Source organism: Nerophis ophidion, linkage group LG03 (genome assembly GCF_033978795.1).
Source record: "Nerophis ophidion isolate RoL-2023_Sa linkage group LG03, RoL_Noph_v1.0, whole genome shotgun sequence".
NCBI lineage: Eukaryota > Metazoa > Chordata > Actinopteri > Syngnathiformes > Syngnathidae > Nerophis > Nerophis ophidion.
The window spans coordinates 86,508,489-86,525,536 of NC_084613.1; the positions used below are offsets into that span (position 1 = coordinate 86,508,489).

General features: G+C 32.8%; 1 protein-coding gene across 1 annotated transcript in view; it reads left to right on the top strand.

Annotated features, from left to right (window-relative positions):
- Nucleotides 1-17,048, top strand: part of sptb (spectrin, beta, erythrocytic) — a 180,141-nt gene that overhangs the window by 145,931 nt on the left and 17,162 nt on the right. The window contains 6 exon segments of the mRNA XM_061896277.1: nucleotides 5,704-5,842; nucleotides 7,826-7,910; nucleotides 10,669-10,865; nucleotides 12,330-12,412; nucleotides 13,868-13,928; nucleotides 14,012-14,277. Of these exon segments, the coding sequence (XP_061752261.1) occupies nucleotides 5,704-5,842; nucleotides 7,826-7,910; nucleotides 10,669-10,865; nucleotides 12,330-12,412; nucleotides 13,868-13,928; nucleotides 14,012-14,277 (831 nt within the window).

The following is a 17,048-nucleotide window of genomic DNA, read 5'->3' on the forward strand; positions in this document are numbered from 1 at the left end:
TACCACCATCAGTCAGTTTTAATGTTTACTATCAGTAGTCAGTTTTAATGTTTACTGTCAGTAGTCAGTAAACATTCAAAATGACTATTGATAGTAAATATTACAAATGACTACTGATAGTAAACATTAAAACTATCAGTAGTCATTTTTAATATTTACTGTCATCAGTCCTTTTTAATATTTACTATCAGTAGTCATTTTTAATGTTTACTATCGGTAGTCAATTTTAGTGTTTACTATCAGTAGTCATTTTTTATCTTTATTATAAGTAGTCAGTTTTAATGTTTACTATAAGTAGCCAGTTTTAATGTTTCCTATCAATAGTCATTTTTAATGTTTACTATAAGTAGTCAGTTTTAATGTTTACTATCAGTAGTAATTTTTACTTTTTATTATCAGTAGTCATTTTTAATGTTTACTATCAGTAGTAATTTTTTATTTTTATTATCAGTAGTCATTTTTAATATTTACTATCAGTAGTCAGTTTTAATATTTACTATCAGTAGTCATTTTTAATGTTTACTATCAGTAGTCAGTTTTAATATTTACTATTAGTCATTATTAATATTTACTGTTAGTGATTTTTAATATTCACTATGGTTAGTGATGTTTAATATTTACTATGATTAGTGATTGTTAATATTTACTATGATTAGTGATTTTTAATGTTTACTATCAGTAATTTTTAATATTTACTATGAATGATTTTTAATATTTACTGTGATTAGTGACTTTAAATATTTACTATGATTAGTCATTTTAAGATTAACTATGGTTAGTGATTTTTAAAATGTACTATCATTAGTGATTTTTAATATTCACTATGATTAGTGATTTTTAATATTTACTATCATTAGTGACTTTTAATATTTACTATGATTAGTCATTTTAAGATTAACTATGGTTAGTGATTTTTAAAATGTACTATCATTAGTGATTTTTAATATTCACTATGATTAGTGATTTTTAATATTTACTATCATTAGTGACTTTTAATATTTACTATGATTAGTGATTTTTAATATTTAGTATGATTAGTGATTTTTGATATTCACTATGATTAGTCATTTTTAATATTTACAATGGTTAGTGATTTTTAGTATTTACTATGATTAGTGATTTTTAATATTCACTATAGTTAGTGATTTTTAATATTTACTATGATTAATGGTTTTTAATATTCAATAAGAGTATTGATTTTTTAATATTCACTATGGTTAGTGATTTTTATAGTTTACTATTATTAGTGGCTTAATATTTACTATGATTAGTGATTTTTAATATTTACTATTAGTGATTTTTTATATTCACTATGTTTGGTGATTTTTAATATTTACTGTGATTAGTTATTTTAATATTTACTATCATTAATGGTTTTTAATATTCAATTAGATTAGTGATTTTCTAATATTTACTATGATTAGTGATTTTTAATCCAATGTGACATCATTGATGTTGTCAATGTGCTTACAGAACAATAAAAATATCTTTGCTTCTTTTGCTATAAAATCATGGAAGATTATTTTCAAATAATCAACTGAATACATGTAAGATATTTCAATAATTAATATTTAAAATATTCACAGCTCACAAGTTGCTTCTAAATTACTTTAAAGGTGAGGGAAATAATTAAAAAAATATTTAAAACATTCATCAAACTGTCAGATTTAACTGTAATGGTTATATTGTTGTTGTTGTTTTTATCCAATTTGTTTTTATTGTTTTGATTTTGTACGGTGTCCTTGAGTGCCCAGAAAGGTGCTTCATAAGTAAAATGTATTATTATTATTATTATTATATCACATTTACTATTTTATACTTTATCTTTACAATATTTTTTCCAAAAATGAGAGAAAATTGAGTCAACCTGTCACATTTAACATTTGTCGACATATTCTAGAAGGGTTTATTAAAAAAAAACAACACATATTTAGAAAAATCAGTATGGAGGCGACTTATTATGAAAAAATCATGCTGACTATTTTATTGGAAGTAAAATCAATGTTTTCAAATTCCGTCTATAAAAATTGAGTTTAAAAAAATTTGCAGCTTCAATTCCGGTAAATTAGGACTGAAGCACCGGATCTTGTCCCAGAAGCGGCCAATGAGGTGTCAGCTTTGAAGTCACATGACTCGGCTCTTGCCAAACAGCAGCTAACTGGCTACTTTAGCATACATGATCACATACAGTCTGCACACTTATCACTACACCATGGGCCCAATACAATTGCTTCGAGGTCGGTAAGCACGACCAGAATTAATCCATTCTTGAGGCGCACCGTGCATTTTTGAGAAAATAAAAGGATTTTAAGTGCTCCTTATAGTCTGAAACTACAATACATAATTGAAGAAAACAATGTTTTTTTTATTGAAACTGTCCTATGTCATTTTAAACTCCATTTTACTACATTTTCATCATGCACAAAAACACATCATTTAGTCAATTAAGTCCATCAATTACACGATGTATACAAATTAGCTAAAATGCTAGCATGCTATTATAGGAGAAGTGAGTGTACTTCTAAGATGGCGCCAAGTATCAAAATCCGTGATTTTTAGGCGTCTACAAATAACATTAGCTAAAATGCTAGCATAAAACTTTAGCATGCCAATATTGGATAAGTGAGCGTACTTCGAAGATGGTGCAAAGTGTTAAAATCCACGATTTTTAAGTCTAAAAGAATACAAAAATGCTAGCATAAAACATTAGCCTACTTATAGGAGAAGTGAGCGTTGTTCTAAGATGGCGCTAAGTATCAAAATCCATGATTTTTAAGTTTAAAAGAATACAAAAATGCTAGCATAAAATGTTAGCAGGCTTATTGGAGAATTGAGCGTTGTTCTAAGATGGCGCCAAGTATCAAAATAAATGATTTTCAGGTTTAAGCAAATAACATTAGCTAAAATGCTAACATAAACATTTAGTTTGTCATTATAGGAGAAGTGAGCGTACTTCGAAGATGGTGCAAAGTGATAAAATCCACAATTTTTAAGTATAAAAGAATACAAAAATGCTAGCATAAAACTTTAAACTACCTATAAGAGAATTGAGCGTTGTTCTAAGATGGCGCCAAGTATCAAAATACATGATTTTCAGGTTTAAGAAAATAACATTAGCTAAAATGCTAACATGAAAATTTAGCCTGTCATTATAGGAGAAGTGATTGTACTTCTAAGATGGCGCCAAGTATTAAAATCCATGATTTTTAGGTTTAAAAGTACACAAAAGTTCTAGCATAAAACGTTAGCATGCTTATAGGAGAAGTGAGTGTACTTCTAAGATGGCGACAAGTATTAAAATCCATGATTTTTAGGCGTATACAAATAACATTAGCTAAAATGCTAGCATGCTATTATAGGAGAACCAAGTTTACTTTTAAGATTGCGCCAAGTATCGAAATCCCTGATTTTTAAATTTAAAACAATACAAAAATGCTAGCATAAAACGTTAGCATGCTATTATAGAAGTGAGCGTACTTCAAAGATGGCACCAAGTATTGAAATCCCTGATTTTTAAGTTTAAAACAATACAAAAATGCTAGTATAAAATGTTAGCATGCTAATATAGAAGTGAGCGTACTTCTAAGATGGCGCCAAGTATTAAAATCCATGATTTTTAGGCGAATACAAATAACATTAGCTAAAATGCTAGCATGCTATTATAGGAGAACCGAGTTTACTTTTAAGATTGCGCCAAGTATTGAAATCCCTGATTTTTAAGTTTAAAAAAAATACAAAAATGCTAGCATAAAACGTTAGCGTGCTATTATAGTAGTGGGCGTACTTCAAAGATGGTGACAAGTATCAAAATCCATGATTTTTAAGTTTAAAACAATACAAAAATGCTAGCATAAAACGTTAGCACACGAATATTGGATAAGTGAGTGTACTTCTAAGATGGCGCCAAGTATTAAAATCCATGATTTTTAGGCGAATACAAATAATATTAGCTAAAATGCTAGCATAAAATGTTAGCATGCTACTATAGAAGTGAGCGTACTTCAAAGATGGTGACGAGTATCAAAATCCATGATTTTTAAGTTTAAAACAATACAAAAATGCTAGCATAAAACGTTAGCACACGAATATTGGATAAGTGAGTGTACTTCTAAGATGGCGCCAAGTATTAAAATCCATGATTTTTAGGCGAATACAAATAATATTAGCTAAAATGTTAGCATGCTATTATAGGAGAACCGAGTTTACTTCTAAGATTGCGCCAAGTATCGAAATCCCTGATTTTTAAGTTTAAAACAATACAAAAATGCTAGCATAAAACGTTAGCATGCTATTGTAGAAGTGAGCGTACTTCAAAGATGGTGACAAGTATCAAAATCCATGATTTTTAAGTTTAAAACAATACAAAAATGCTAGCATAAAACGTTAGCATGCTAATATTGGATGAGTGAGTGTACTTCTAAGATGGCGCCAAGTATTACAATCCATGATTTTTAGGCGAATACAAATAACATTAGCTAAAATGCTAGCATAAAATTTTAGCATGCTATTATAGGAAAACCGAGTGTACTTCTAAGATTGCGCCAAGTATTGAAATCCCTGATTTTTAAGTTTAAAACAATACAAAAATGCTAGCATAAAACGTTAGCATGCTACTATAGAAGTGAGCGTACTTCAAAGATGGTGACAAGTATCAAAATCCATGATTTTTAAAATGCTAGCATAAAACGTTAGCATGCTAATATTGGATGAGTGAGTGTACTTCTAAGATGGCGCCAAGTATTGAAATCCCTGATTTTTAAGTTTAAAACAATACAAAAATGCTAGCATAAAACGTTAGCATGCTAATATTGGATAGGTGAGTGTACTTCTAAGATGGTGACAGGTATCAAAATCCATGATTTTTAGTCGTATACAAATAACATTAGCTAAAATGCTAGCATAAAATTTTAGCATGCTATTATAGGAAAACCGAGTGTACTTCTAAGATTGCGCCAAGTATTGAAATCCCTGATTTTTAAGTTTAAAACAATACAAAAATGCTAGCATAAAACTTTAGCATGCTAATATAGAAGTGAGCGTACTTCTAAGATGGTGACAAGTATCAAAATACATGATTTTCAAAATGCTAGCATAAAACGTTAGCATGCTAATATTGGATGAGTGAGTTTACTTCTAAGATTGCGCCAAGTATTGAAATCCCTGATTTTTAAGTTTAAAACAATACAAAAATGCTAGCATAAAATGTTAGCATGCTAATATTGGATAAGTGAGTGTACTTCTAAGATGGTGACAAGTATCGAAATCCATGATTTTTAGGTTCAAATGAATAAAAATTAGCTAAAATGCAAGCATAAAACCTATTATCCTGAGTTTAGTTAGTGGTTAGAGTGTCCACCCTGAGATGGGTAGGTTGTGAGTTCAAACCCCGGGTGAGTCATACAAAGACTATAAAATGGGAGCCATTGCCGCCCTGTTTGGCACTCAGCAAAAAGGACTGGAATTGGGGTTTAAAACAGCAAAAAATGACTCCCGGGCGTGGCCACCGCTGCTGCTCACTGCTCCCCTCACCTCCCAGGAGGTGATCATGGCCGATGAGTCAAATGCGGAGAATCATTTGGCCACACCTCATGTGTGTGTGTGACAATCATTGCTACTTGATACAAAATGAGCATGAGCCGTGCTGGCTTGCACTACCAGTGTCGACCACAGGAGGGAGACAAATGTCAGATGTGTCCCCCGCAGGGACGTGTCCTCTGTGGAGCTGCTGCAGAAATACCACCAAGGTATTCGCTCCGAGATGGAGGCCAGAGGAGCCGCGTTCAGCGAGTGCAGCGACTTGGGCACGACTCTGCTGGCCCGCAAACACAGAGACTCTGCCGAGGTGAATATTATATATTATATTTCATCAATAATAATTCAAACTCTTTCATCAACTTTTAATCAGAAGTTTGAAGCCGACACGACAAACGCGCTCAGAGGAGATAGTGTTTGAAAAAAGGTGACAGGTTTTTACAAAACTTTTGTTTTGAAGGGGGAATTGCAAACTTCCTGTTGATTTCAATATATGAAATGTAGGTCTAAGTGGGACCTACATAGAGGTTTTTGTTTCATGTCTCTATGACATTCCTACTGGAAGTTACAGGCAGTTTTGTCTGTGTTTTCGTCCTAGGAGCAGTTTTGTCTGTGTTTTATTCCTAGGGGGTGCTAGAGCGCAATTTTGAGTTTTGGGGTTAGGATTTTGATTAGATCGTAATTTTCGCCAGTCCTGATGTGTGTCCAGTTTGGTGAGTTTTGAAGCATGTTAAGGAGTGTTTTTACAAAAATTTAGTTTTGAAGGGGAATAGCAAACTTCCTGTTGATTTTTGCAGAAGGATTTCAATATATGAAATGTAGGTCTAAGTGAGACCTACATAGAGGTTTTGTTTCATGTCTCTATGACATTCCTACTGGACGTTACAGGCAGTTTTGTCTGTGTTTTCTTCCTAGGAGCAGTTTTGTCTGTGTTTTATTCCTACGCAAGGCTAAAACGCAATGTTGAGTTTTGTGGTTGGGTTTTTTGATTAGATCGTAATTTTCGCCAGTCCTGATGTGTGTGTCCAGTTTGGTGAGTTTTGAAGCATGTTAAGGAGTGTTTTTACAAAAATGTTGTTTTGAAGGGAAATAGCAAACTTCCTGTTGATTTTTGCAGAAGGATTTCAATATATGAAATGTAGGTCTAAGTGAGCCCTACATAGAGGTTTTTGTTTCATGTCTCTATGACATTCCTACTGGAAGTTACAGGCAGTTTTGTCTGTTTTCTTCCTAGGAGCAGTTTTGTCTGTGTTTTATTCCTACGCAACGCTAAAATGCAATTTTGAGTTTTGGGTTTTTTTTTTTTTTTTTTATTAAATTGCAATTTTCGCCAGTCCTGATGTGTGTGTCCAGTTTGGTGAGTTTTGAAGCATGTCAAGGAGGTCAAATTACAGGTCAAAGAGGCAAAAATGACATTTTTTAGGAAACTTTTATTTTGAAGGGGTTCTTGCCAACTTCCTGTTTATTTTTGCTGAAGGAGGTCAATGTATGAAATCTAGGTCTAAGTCAGACCTACATAGAGGTTGTTGTTTCATGTCTCTACGACATTCTTAACGGAAGTTGCAAGCAGTTTTGTCTGTGTTTTTTCCTAGGGGGCGCTAGAGCGCAATTTTGAGTTTTGGTTTTTTGATTAGATCACAATTTTCGCCAGTCTTGATGTGTGTATTAAATTTGGTGAGTTTTGAAGCATGTTAAGGGGGTCAAATTACAGCTCACAGAGGCAAAGGTGAGTGTTTTTACAAAACTTTTGTTTTGAAGGGGGAATTGCAATGTTCTTGTTGTTTTTTGCTGAATGATGTCAGTGTATGAAATCTAGGTCTAAGTGAGACCTACATAGAGGTTTTTGTTTCATGTCGCTATGGCATTCCTACTGGAAGTTACAGGCAGTTTTGATTAAATCGCAACTTTCGCCAGTCCTGATGTGTGTGTCAAATTTGGTGAGTTTTGAAGTATTTTAAGGAGGTCAAAATACAGCTCAAAGCTGCGGAATAATAACAAATAAAGAATAAAACGCTAGAAATCACATAACATAATCAATAATAATTTTGTCACACCTAGTGTGTTGTGTGTGAGACAATCATTGCTACTTTAACTTTACCTTTTTTTTAGTATTATATATTATTGCATTCTGTCACAAACAACGCGATGAGAGAGCGACTTGTCCAGGGTGTACACCGCCTTCCGCCCGATTGCAGCTGAGATAGGCTCCAGCACCCACCCGTGACCCCCTCAAAGGGACAAGCGGTATGAAATGGATGGACAAAAACTCAACACGGTGTTGTGTGGTGTTCAGATCGGAGAGAAGATGAAGCAGCTGCTGGACAAACGGCAGGAGATGATGTTGAAGTGGGACGACCGCTGGGACTGGCTGAGACTTTGTGAGTTTATCACCTTTCAAGTCAAATTACTGACAAAACTCCACAACAACAACATTTCTTTAAGTAAAAAATGGATTTGCAAATATAAAGCTAATTTTCTTCAAGTTAAAACTTTAGGCAGTAATATTCCGCTGAATATTACTAATATTCAATTGAAGTTACTGTTATGTGCGCATGGTGCCGTCTGCCCAAAAATGAAGGAGGAAGCAGGGCTGGGAGTAAAATGTTTTTATACTTGTGATATGTGCAGAAAATATATTTTTCATACTTCTGTATCTTTTTTTACTCGTATAAAATTGTATTTTTGCATGCAAATATTTGTTCTACTTGCAAATCGTCTTTTAACACACACATAATATTTTTTCCAGTGTTTTATACTTGGAGAAAGTTTTTTTTATTCTCAGAAATTCGTTTTTTTTACTTGCATGAAATTGATTTCATACTTGGAGAAAACTGGGTTGTTTTTCATTGAAAAAAACAGTTTGTCTTCTCATTGAAAAATCTTTTTTTTTTTTTACTTACAAATTATTTTTTTACCTGCAGGAAATTTTTCCAAGTGTTTTATTCTTGTAGAAAATATATATATATTTTTTTTTTCTTCAGAAAATCTTGTTCATACTTGCATGAAATTGATTTCATCCATGGACAAAACATTTTTTTTACTTGCAAATTGTTATTTTTCCTTTGAAAAAAAACAACCTTTTTTTTACTCGGAATACATTTTTTTTTTTTACCTGCAGAAAAATTGTTTTTCCAGCATTTTATACTTGGAGAAAATAGTTTCAAGAAAATGTGTTTTTATACTTGCATGAACGTTTCTTGTTTTGTTTTTAAACTTTCAGATTAATTTTTTTATATTTTTTTACTTGCATGAACAATTTTTTTTTACTTAATTGTTTTTTTCCATTGAAAACACTTTTTATTTAACTTGTGAATCGTTTTTTATCAGCGAGAAAATAGTTTTTCCAGCGTTTTATACTTGGAGAAAATAGTTTCAAGAAAATTTGTTTTTATACTTGCATGAACGTTTTTTTTTTTTTTTTAAACTTTCAGATTAGTTTTTTTATATTTTTTTACTTGCACGAACAATTTTTTTTTACTTAATCTTTTTTTTCCCATTGAAAACACTTTTTTATTTTACTTGCGAATTGTTTTTTTTTTTACCTGCAGAAAATAGTTTTTCCAGCATTTTATACTTGGAGAAAATAGTTTCAAGAAAATTAGGTTTTATACTTGCATGAACGTTTTTTTTTTTTTTTTAAACTTTCAGATTAATTTTTTTATATTTTTTTACCAGCATTAACAATTTTTTTTTACTTAATCTTTTTTTTCCCATTGAAAACACTTTTTATTTAACTTGCGAATTGTTTTTTTACCAGCAAGAAAATATTTTTTACCAGCGTTTTTACTTAGACAATTTTTTATTTTATTCTCAGAAAATTGTTTTTATTCTTACATGAAGTTGATTTCATACTTCTTCTTATTTTTATCCTTGCAAATAATTTTTTTTCCTCCATTGAAAAACATTTTTTTTTAACTTGCAAATCGTTTTTTTTACCTGCAGAAAATATGTTTTCCAGCGTTTTATACTTGGAGAAAATAGTTTCAAGAAAATTTGTTTTTATACTTGCATGAAGTTGATTTCATACTTGGAAAAAACTTTTTTTTTCTTTTTTTTTTAAACTTTCAGATTTTTTTTTTTACTTGCATGAACAAATCTTTATTTTTTTCCCATTGAAAACACTTTTTATTTAACTTGCGAATCGTTTTTTTACCAGCAAGAAAATATTTTTTCCAGCGTTTTTACTTACACAATTTTTTATTTTATTCTCAGAAAATTGTTTTTATTCTTACATGAAGTTGATTTCATACTTCTTCTTTTTTCTCCTTGCAATTAATTTTTTTTCCTCCATTGAAAAACATTTTTTTTTTAACTTGCAAATCGTTTTTTTTACCTGCAGAAAATATTTTTTCCAGCGTTTTATACTTGGAGAAAATAGTTTCAAGAAAATTTGTTTTTATACTTGCATGAAGTTGATTTCATACTTGGAAAAAACATTTTTTTTTTAAACTTTCAGATTTTTTTTTTTTTTACTTGCATGAACAGATCTTTTTTTTTTTCCATTGAAAAAACTTTTTATTTAAATTGCAAATCGTTTTTTACCAGCGTTTTTACTTAGAAATGTTTTTATTTTATTCTCAGAAAATTGTTTTTATTCTTACATGAAGTTGATTTCATACTTCTTTTTTTTTTCCTTGCAAATCATTTTTTTTTCGCCCATTGAAAAACAATTTTTTTAACTTGCAAATCGTTTTTTTACCTGGAGAAAAGTTTTCCAGCGATTTATACTTGGAGAATTTTTTGTATTTTTTTTTTTACTATATGAAAATGTGTTTTTATACTTCCATGAAGAAAACATTTTTTATTTGTTTTTTTTTTACTTGCAAATATTTTTTTTTCCATTAAAAAAAGATTTTTTTTCATCGAAAAAATATTTATTTTGTCATTGAAAAAAATTGTTTTTTTTTTTACTTGCATAAATTGTTTTTTTAACTGAAGACAATTATTTCTATACCTGGGTATCTTTTTGTTTGCAAATTGTTTTATTACTTGCAAATCGATTTTTTAATTGAATATTTTCATTATATTTTTTTTTTACTTGCAAATTCTAGGGCGTGAGTAAAAACATTTTTAGCGTGTTAGTGGAGTTTAGTCTGCAATGTCCTTCGTGTTCTACGTAAACGCCGTGTGTTTCAGTGTTGGAGGTGTGTCAGTTTGCACGAGACGCCTCGGTGGCCGAAGCCTGGCTGATCGCACAGGAGCCTTACGTGAGCAGCAGAGAGGTGGGACACTCGGTGGGCGACGTGGAGAAGCTGCTCAAGAGACACGAGGCCTTCGAGAAATCCACGGCCGCCTGGGAGGAGCGATTCTCTGCGCTCGAGCGCCTCACCACGGTACTTTCTCGCTACCTTGGGCCAAGTAAAGTAGAGATGTGACAATGACATAGGAGTATTATTATAGCGTAAGACATTATCTGGCGTTTTATTTCGCGATATTATGCTGTGGAGGGGGGTGTGGCCTGCGGGCCTGCAGCGAAGTAGGGTGTGGTAGATGGCCCAGGTGGGCCTTGTTATCTAATCACCTGTCGCTCTGTTTAAGCAGCAGCCGGAGAGGAAAGGTTATAGGAGCTGGCGTGAGAGCGTGCCTATTACACCCACAAAAGACAATTGCTGGAAAGCAACACACAGACTTTTGAGTGAAAAATAAAACAATATTGAACCATGAAACGGGCTCGCAGGAGATGCTCGGTGGTCTGGAGGAGCCACTAGAAGGCGACTTCTACATATGCAAAAGAAACTTTTCTTACCTTCTGCTACCTGCTGATCTGTATTTGGGATCTGCGTGAGTCCTGAAAATTTGCGCGTATCCGCCTTTGTAGTCCGTGCCGTGCCCCATAGTCGATAAGCTTCTTCTTTGTCTCTATCTTCTTGTTATGGGACATTCATCCTCCCCTGTTGCCATTTCTAATACAAAGTAGTGTAAAGTTCTTACTTATATCTGTCAGTAAACTCACCATGAAAGCGCTAAAACATACCGGTGTAGTGAGGAACTTTAGTTGGTAGAGAGTTCCGGTGGGACGTTTTTTTACGGGACACATTTCCAGCGGATAAGGAGATTCTGCTCCGTTATTGATTGAGGTAATGTCATTAAAACAGTTAGCGCCATTTTTTGACACTTCTTCCACTCCCGTCCTTGCACGCTACACCGCTACAACAAAAATGACGGGGAGAAGACGCTGTCGAAGTGGAGGCACATAAATAAAAAGGCGCATCCTGAAGCGACTGTTGGAAAGCGTCTTGAAGATGATGTATAAAACATCATCTATGCAACATTTTGAGCAAAGAACCACCATTACATGTGAAGTAGACCACAAGGAAGTCTTTTACAATTAAAAAAGAAAAATATACTCCTTTAATGCGCCTTATAATCCGGTGCGCCCTATGGTCCGGAAAATACGGTACTTGCGAATGTTTTTTTTTTCTTGCAGACAATTGTGAATAATTTTCTAATTGAAGAAAATTATTTTTGTAAATTAGTAGTTTTTTTTCATTGAAAAAATATATATTTTACCTGTTTTTTTTGCTTGCAGAAAATAGCGCTTTTTTAACTTGCGAATCGTTTTGTTTTTTTTGTACAATAGTACTTGCACTTTTGCAGAAAATTCCGGGAATACTACAGCAAAAAAAATAAAAAATAAAATAAATTTTAAGACATTTTGGGGGGGAAAAAAGTCCAAGTCTTGAAAGAAGTCCTAAAAAGTCCTCAGACAAAACAGTAAAAAGTTGTGATCTTGCATGAAAAAGCGAGAAATGGTGAAACTTTTTTTTTTTGAATGTCTTTAAATGGTTGTGTTGCAGTTGGAATTGTTAGAGCTGAGGAAACAGCAGCAGGAAATGGAAGAGTTTCTCAAAGAGGAGCGACGCCTGGACCAAGACCGCAGGTACGCACTCTCACCCACATTTAGATTTAAACTCTTTACAGTCGGACCTCAACTCGACACAAAATATCCAAGAAGTTTCACAGGACTCACTAACCGAGCTGAAGATATCCACCCTTCAATTTTCTACCGCTTGTCCCTTTTGGGCAAGTCGCCACCTCATCGCAAAGCCAACACCTACAAAATAGGACTGCATGACTATGGCAAAAATATTGAGATTATTTTATATTTATATTGAAATCAGCAGCACGGTAGAACAGGGGTTAGTGCATGTGCCTCACAATACGAAGGTCCTGAGTTCAATCCTTCTGTGCGGAGTTTGCATGTTTTCCCCATAACTGCTTGGGTTCCCTCCGGGTACTCCGGCTTCCGCCCACCTCCAAAGACAAGCACCTGGGGATAGGCCCCTCCCACATCCAAATACAAGCACCTGGGGATAGGCCCCTCCCACCTCCAAAGACATGCGCCTGGGGATAGGCCCCTCACGCTTCCAAAGACATGCACCTGGGGATAGGCCCCTCCCACATCCAAATACAAGCACCTGGGGATAGGCCCCTCACGCTTCCAAAGACATGCACCTGGGGATAGGCCCCGCCCACCTCCAAAGACATGCACCTGGGGATAGGCCCCTCCCACCTCCAAAGACATGCACCTGGGGATAGGCCCCTCCCACCTCCAAAGACATGCACCTGGGGATAGGCCCCTCCCACCTCCAAAGACATGCACCTGGGGATAGGTCCCTCCCACCTCCAAAGACATGCACCTGGGGATAGGCCCCTCCCACCTCCAAAGACATGCACCTGGGGATAGGCCCCTCCCGCCTCCAAAGACATGCACCTGGGGATAGGCCCCTCCCACCTCCAAAGACATGCACCTGGGGATAGGCCCCGCCCACCTCCAAAGACATGCACCTGGGGATAGGCCCCTCCCACCTCCAAAGACATGCACCTGGGGATAGGTTGATTGGCAACACTAAATGGTCCCTAGTGTGTGAATGTGAGTTTGAATGTTGTGTGGTGACTTGTCCAGGGTGTATCCCGCCTTCTGCCCGATTGTAGCTGAGATAGGCGCCAGCACCCCCCGGTAGAAAATGGATGGATGGATGATTGATTGATTGATGGTTTACTCAATGCTAAGTGCTTCTTAAAAATAGGCTCCAGCACCCACCGCAACCCCGAAGGAAATATGCGGTAGGAAATGGATGGATGATGATCATTATTATTATTATTATTTCACTCAAAACGCTGACTCATCAATAATTTGCATGCACATTTTATTCCCGTTGTAATATTTTCATGATCATAAGAAGCCGGAATGGGGATCAAAATTCAGTTATTTGTCCTGCCCTAGTAGAAAAGTCTTTTTTTTTTTTCAAGCTGCTGTTTTTTTCTGGGTTCAGAAGACCTGGGAGGTTAAAGAATAAAAGAATAAATGTGTTGTTTGTTGTTTTCCACCCAGGAGTGAAGACACAGGTTTTGCAGAATCTTCTCAACTCTTTACCGTCGACGAAGAAACTTTGGTGAGTCCAAAAAAACCCCAAAAAACACTGACTTTTGACCCTGGTCTGTGTTGTGAGCCCTCAAATACTCCTAATGTCTCCAGTCCACGGTCCCCCAGGCCGCTTCTGGTCTACCAGAGGCCGCTTCTGGTCTAGCCGAGGCGGAGGAGACAGGCGACGCCGCGGCGGCCGTAGAGTCGGAGATGAGAGAGAGCGTCTCTTTGGAGTTGGAGGCGGCCACTTTGATGGCGGCGCCGGCTGAAGCAGAACATGTGGCCACGTGGCCTTTGGAGACACAGGCGGTGCTGATGGAGGGAATGTTGGGGCGCAAGCAGGACGTGGAGGACTCTGGCAGGAAGGCCTCTAATAGGTACTTATTGTCCCCCAAAAGAACTAATTGTCATTTGATTGAAGAGATTGTATTTTAAGTTGTTTTGTTTGCCTCACTTTATCTGACAGGTGCAGCAGCTTCAAAAAATAAAGATACAACAATATTAATTTCACAAAATATATAAGTATGTTGCAAACAACGCTTTTTGCAATCATGATGAGAAAATAGCTCATTAACTTAAAAGTACAATAAAAGTACATTTTACTTTTTTTTCTTAAGATAAAAAGCAATTTTGTACGTGTTTAATTACATTAAAAAGCCTTATATTTATCATATTGTACTATTACTTAGTTTTTTTTTCCATGAATTGATTAACGTGGACCCCGACTTAAACAAGTTGACAAACTTATTGGGGTGTTACCATTTAGTGGTCAATTGTACGGAATATGTACTGTACTGTGCAATCTACTAATAAAAGTATCAATCAATCAATCAATCAAATTCCAACAAAAAAAGACATTACAAAAATTAAGTCATCTGCATACCAAAAGTTGCTATATATCATCATTTTTTAAAGATAAGTAAGGAATATAATGTCAAGAGAAAAATATCACATTTTGCAAAAGTTAAGTGTTAAAAAAATATATTTTTGTCTTTAGGTATAGATATATTTTTACTTTTTACAAATAGTCTTATCAAAGAAAATAAGTTATATATGCATATATTTTTTTTTATTATTATTACTATTTTTTTTACACTGTGGCACTTTGAGGTTGTTAGCTCAACTTAAAGTACTTTTTTACAAATAAAATCTATTATAATTATTATTTTTTTTTTGGGACTTTTTCTCTTAACATAAAGAGCAATTTTGTACGTGTTTAATTACATTAAAAAGCCTTATATTTATCATATTGTACTATTACTTAGTTTTATTCCAACAAAAAAAGACATAATCTTACAAAAATTAAGTCATCTGCATACCAAAAGTTGCTATATATCATCATTTTTTTTAAGTTAAGTAAGGAATATAATGTCAAGAGAAAAATATCACATTTCGCAAAAGTTAAGTGTTTAAAAAATATATTTTTGTCTTTAGGTATAGATATATTTTTACTTTTTACAAATGTAAATATATTCTAGTCTTATCAAAGAAAATAAGTTTTATATGCATATATATTTTTTCATTTTTTTATTATTATTACTATTTTTTTACACTGTGGCACTTTGAGGTTGTTAGCTCAACTTAAAGTACTTTTTTACAAATAAAATCTATTATAATGATTTTTTTTTGTACTTTTTCTCTTAAGATAAATAGCAATTTTGTACGTGTTTAATTACATTAAAAAGCCTTATATTTATCATATTGTACTATTACTTAGTTTTATTCCAACAAAAAAAGACAATCTTACAAAAATTAAGTCATCTGCATACCAAAAGTTGCTATATATCATCATTTTTCAAAGATAAGTAAGGAATATAATGTCAAGAGAAAAATATCACATTTTGCAAAAGTTAAGTGTTTAAAAAATATATTTTTGTCTTTAGGTATAGATATATTTTTACTTTTTACAAATAGTCTTATCAAAGAAAATAAGTTATATATGCATATATATTTTTTCATTTTTTTTATTATTATTACTATTTTTTTTACACTGTGGCACTTTGAGGTTGTTAGCTCAACTTAAAGTACTTTTTTACAAATAAAATCTATTATAATTTTTTTTTTTTTGTACTTTTTCTCTTAAGATAAAGAGCAATTTTGTACGTGTTTAATTACATTAAAAAGCCTTATATTATCATATTGTACTATTACTTAGTTTTTTTTCCAACAAAAAAAGACATAATCTTACAAAAATTAAGTCATCTGCATACCAAAAGTTGCTATATATCATCATTTTCTAAAGATAAGTAAGGAATATAATGTCAAGAGAAAAATATCACATTTTGCAAAAGTTAAGTGTTTAAAAAATATATTTTTGTCTTTAGGTATAGATATATTTTTACTTTTTACAAATAGTCTTATCAAAGAAAATAAGTTTTATATGCATATATATTTTTTCATTTTTTTATTATTATTACAATTTTTTTTACACTGTGGCACTTTGAGGTTGTTAGCTCAACTTAAAGTACTTTTTTACAAATAAAATCTATTATAATTATTATTTTTTTTTGTACTTTTTCTCTTAAGATAAAGAGCAATTTTATACGTGTTTAATTACATTAAAAAGCCTTGTATTAATGATATTGTACTATTACTTAGTTTTTTTCCAACAAAAAAAGACATAATCTTACAGAAATTAAGTCATCTGCATACCAAAAGTTGCTATATATCATCATTTTTTAAAGATAAGTAAGGAATATAATGTCAAGAGAAAAATATCACATTTTGCAAAAGTTAAGTGTTAAAAAAATATATTTTTGTCTTTAGGTATAGATATATTTTTACTTTTTACAAATAGTCTTATCAAAGAAAATAAGTTATATATGCATATATATTTTTTTATTATTATTACTATTTTTTTTACACTGTGGCACTTTGAGGTTGTTAGCTCAACGTAAAGTGCTTTTTAACAAATAAAATCTATTATTATTTTTTGGGACACATTTCAGTATTATTAAAGTAAATAATTATCAAGCAAATTTTAGTTTAGTTTAGTACTTGTATTTGAGAATAAGAAAAATACTAGTGCAGCTGATATCTGATTAGTATTTGTATTTATTATATAAAAAATAAAATCAGAATAGTCATTCTAAATACAAAAGAAAACATTTAGTTTTGTTTAAACTTTGGCGGTATAGCTCGGTTGGTA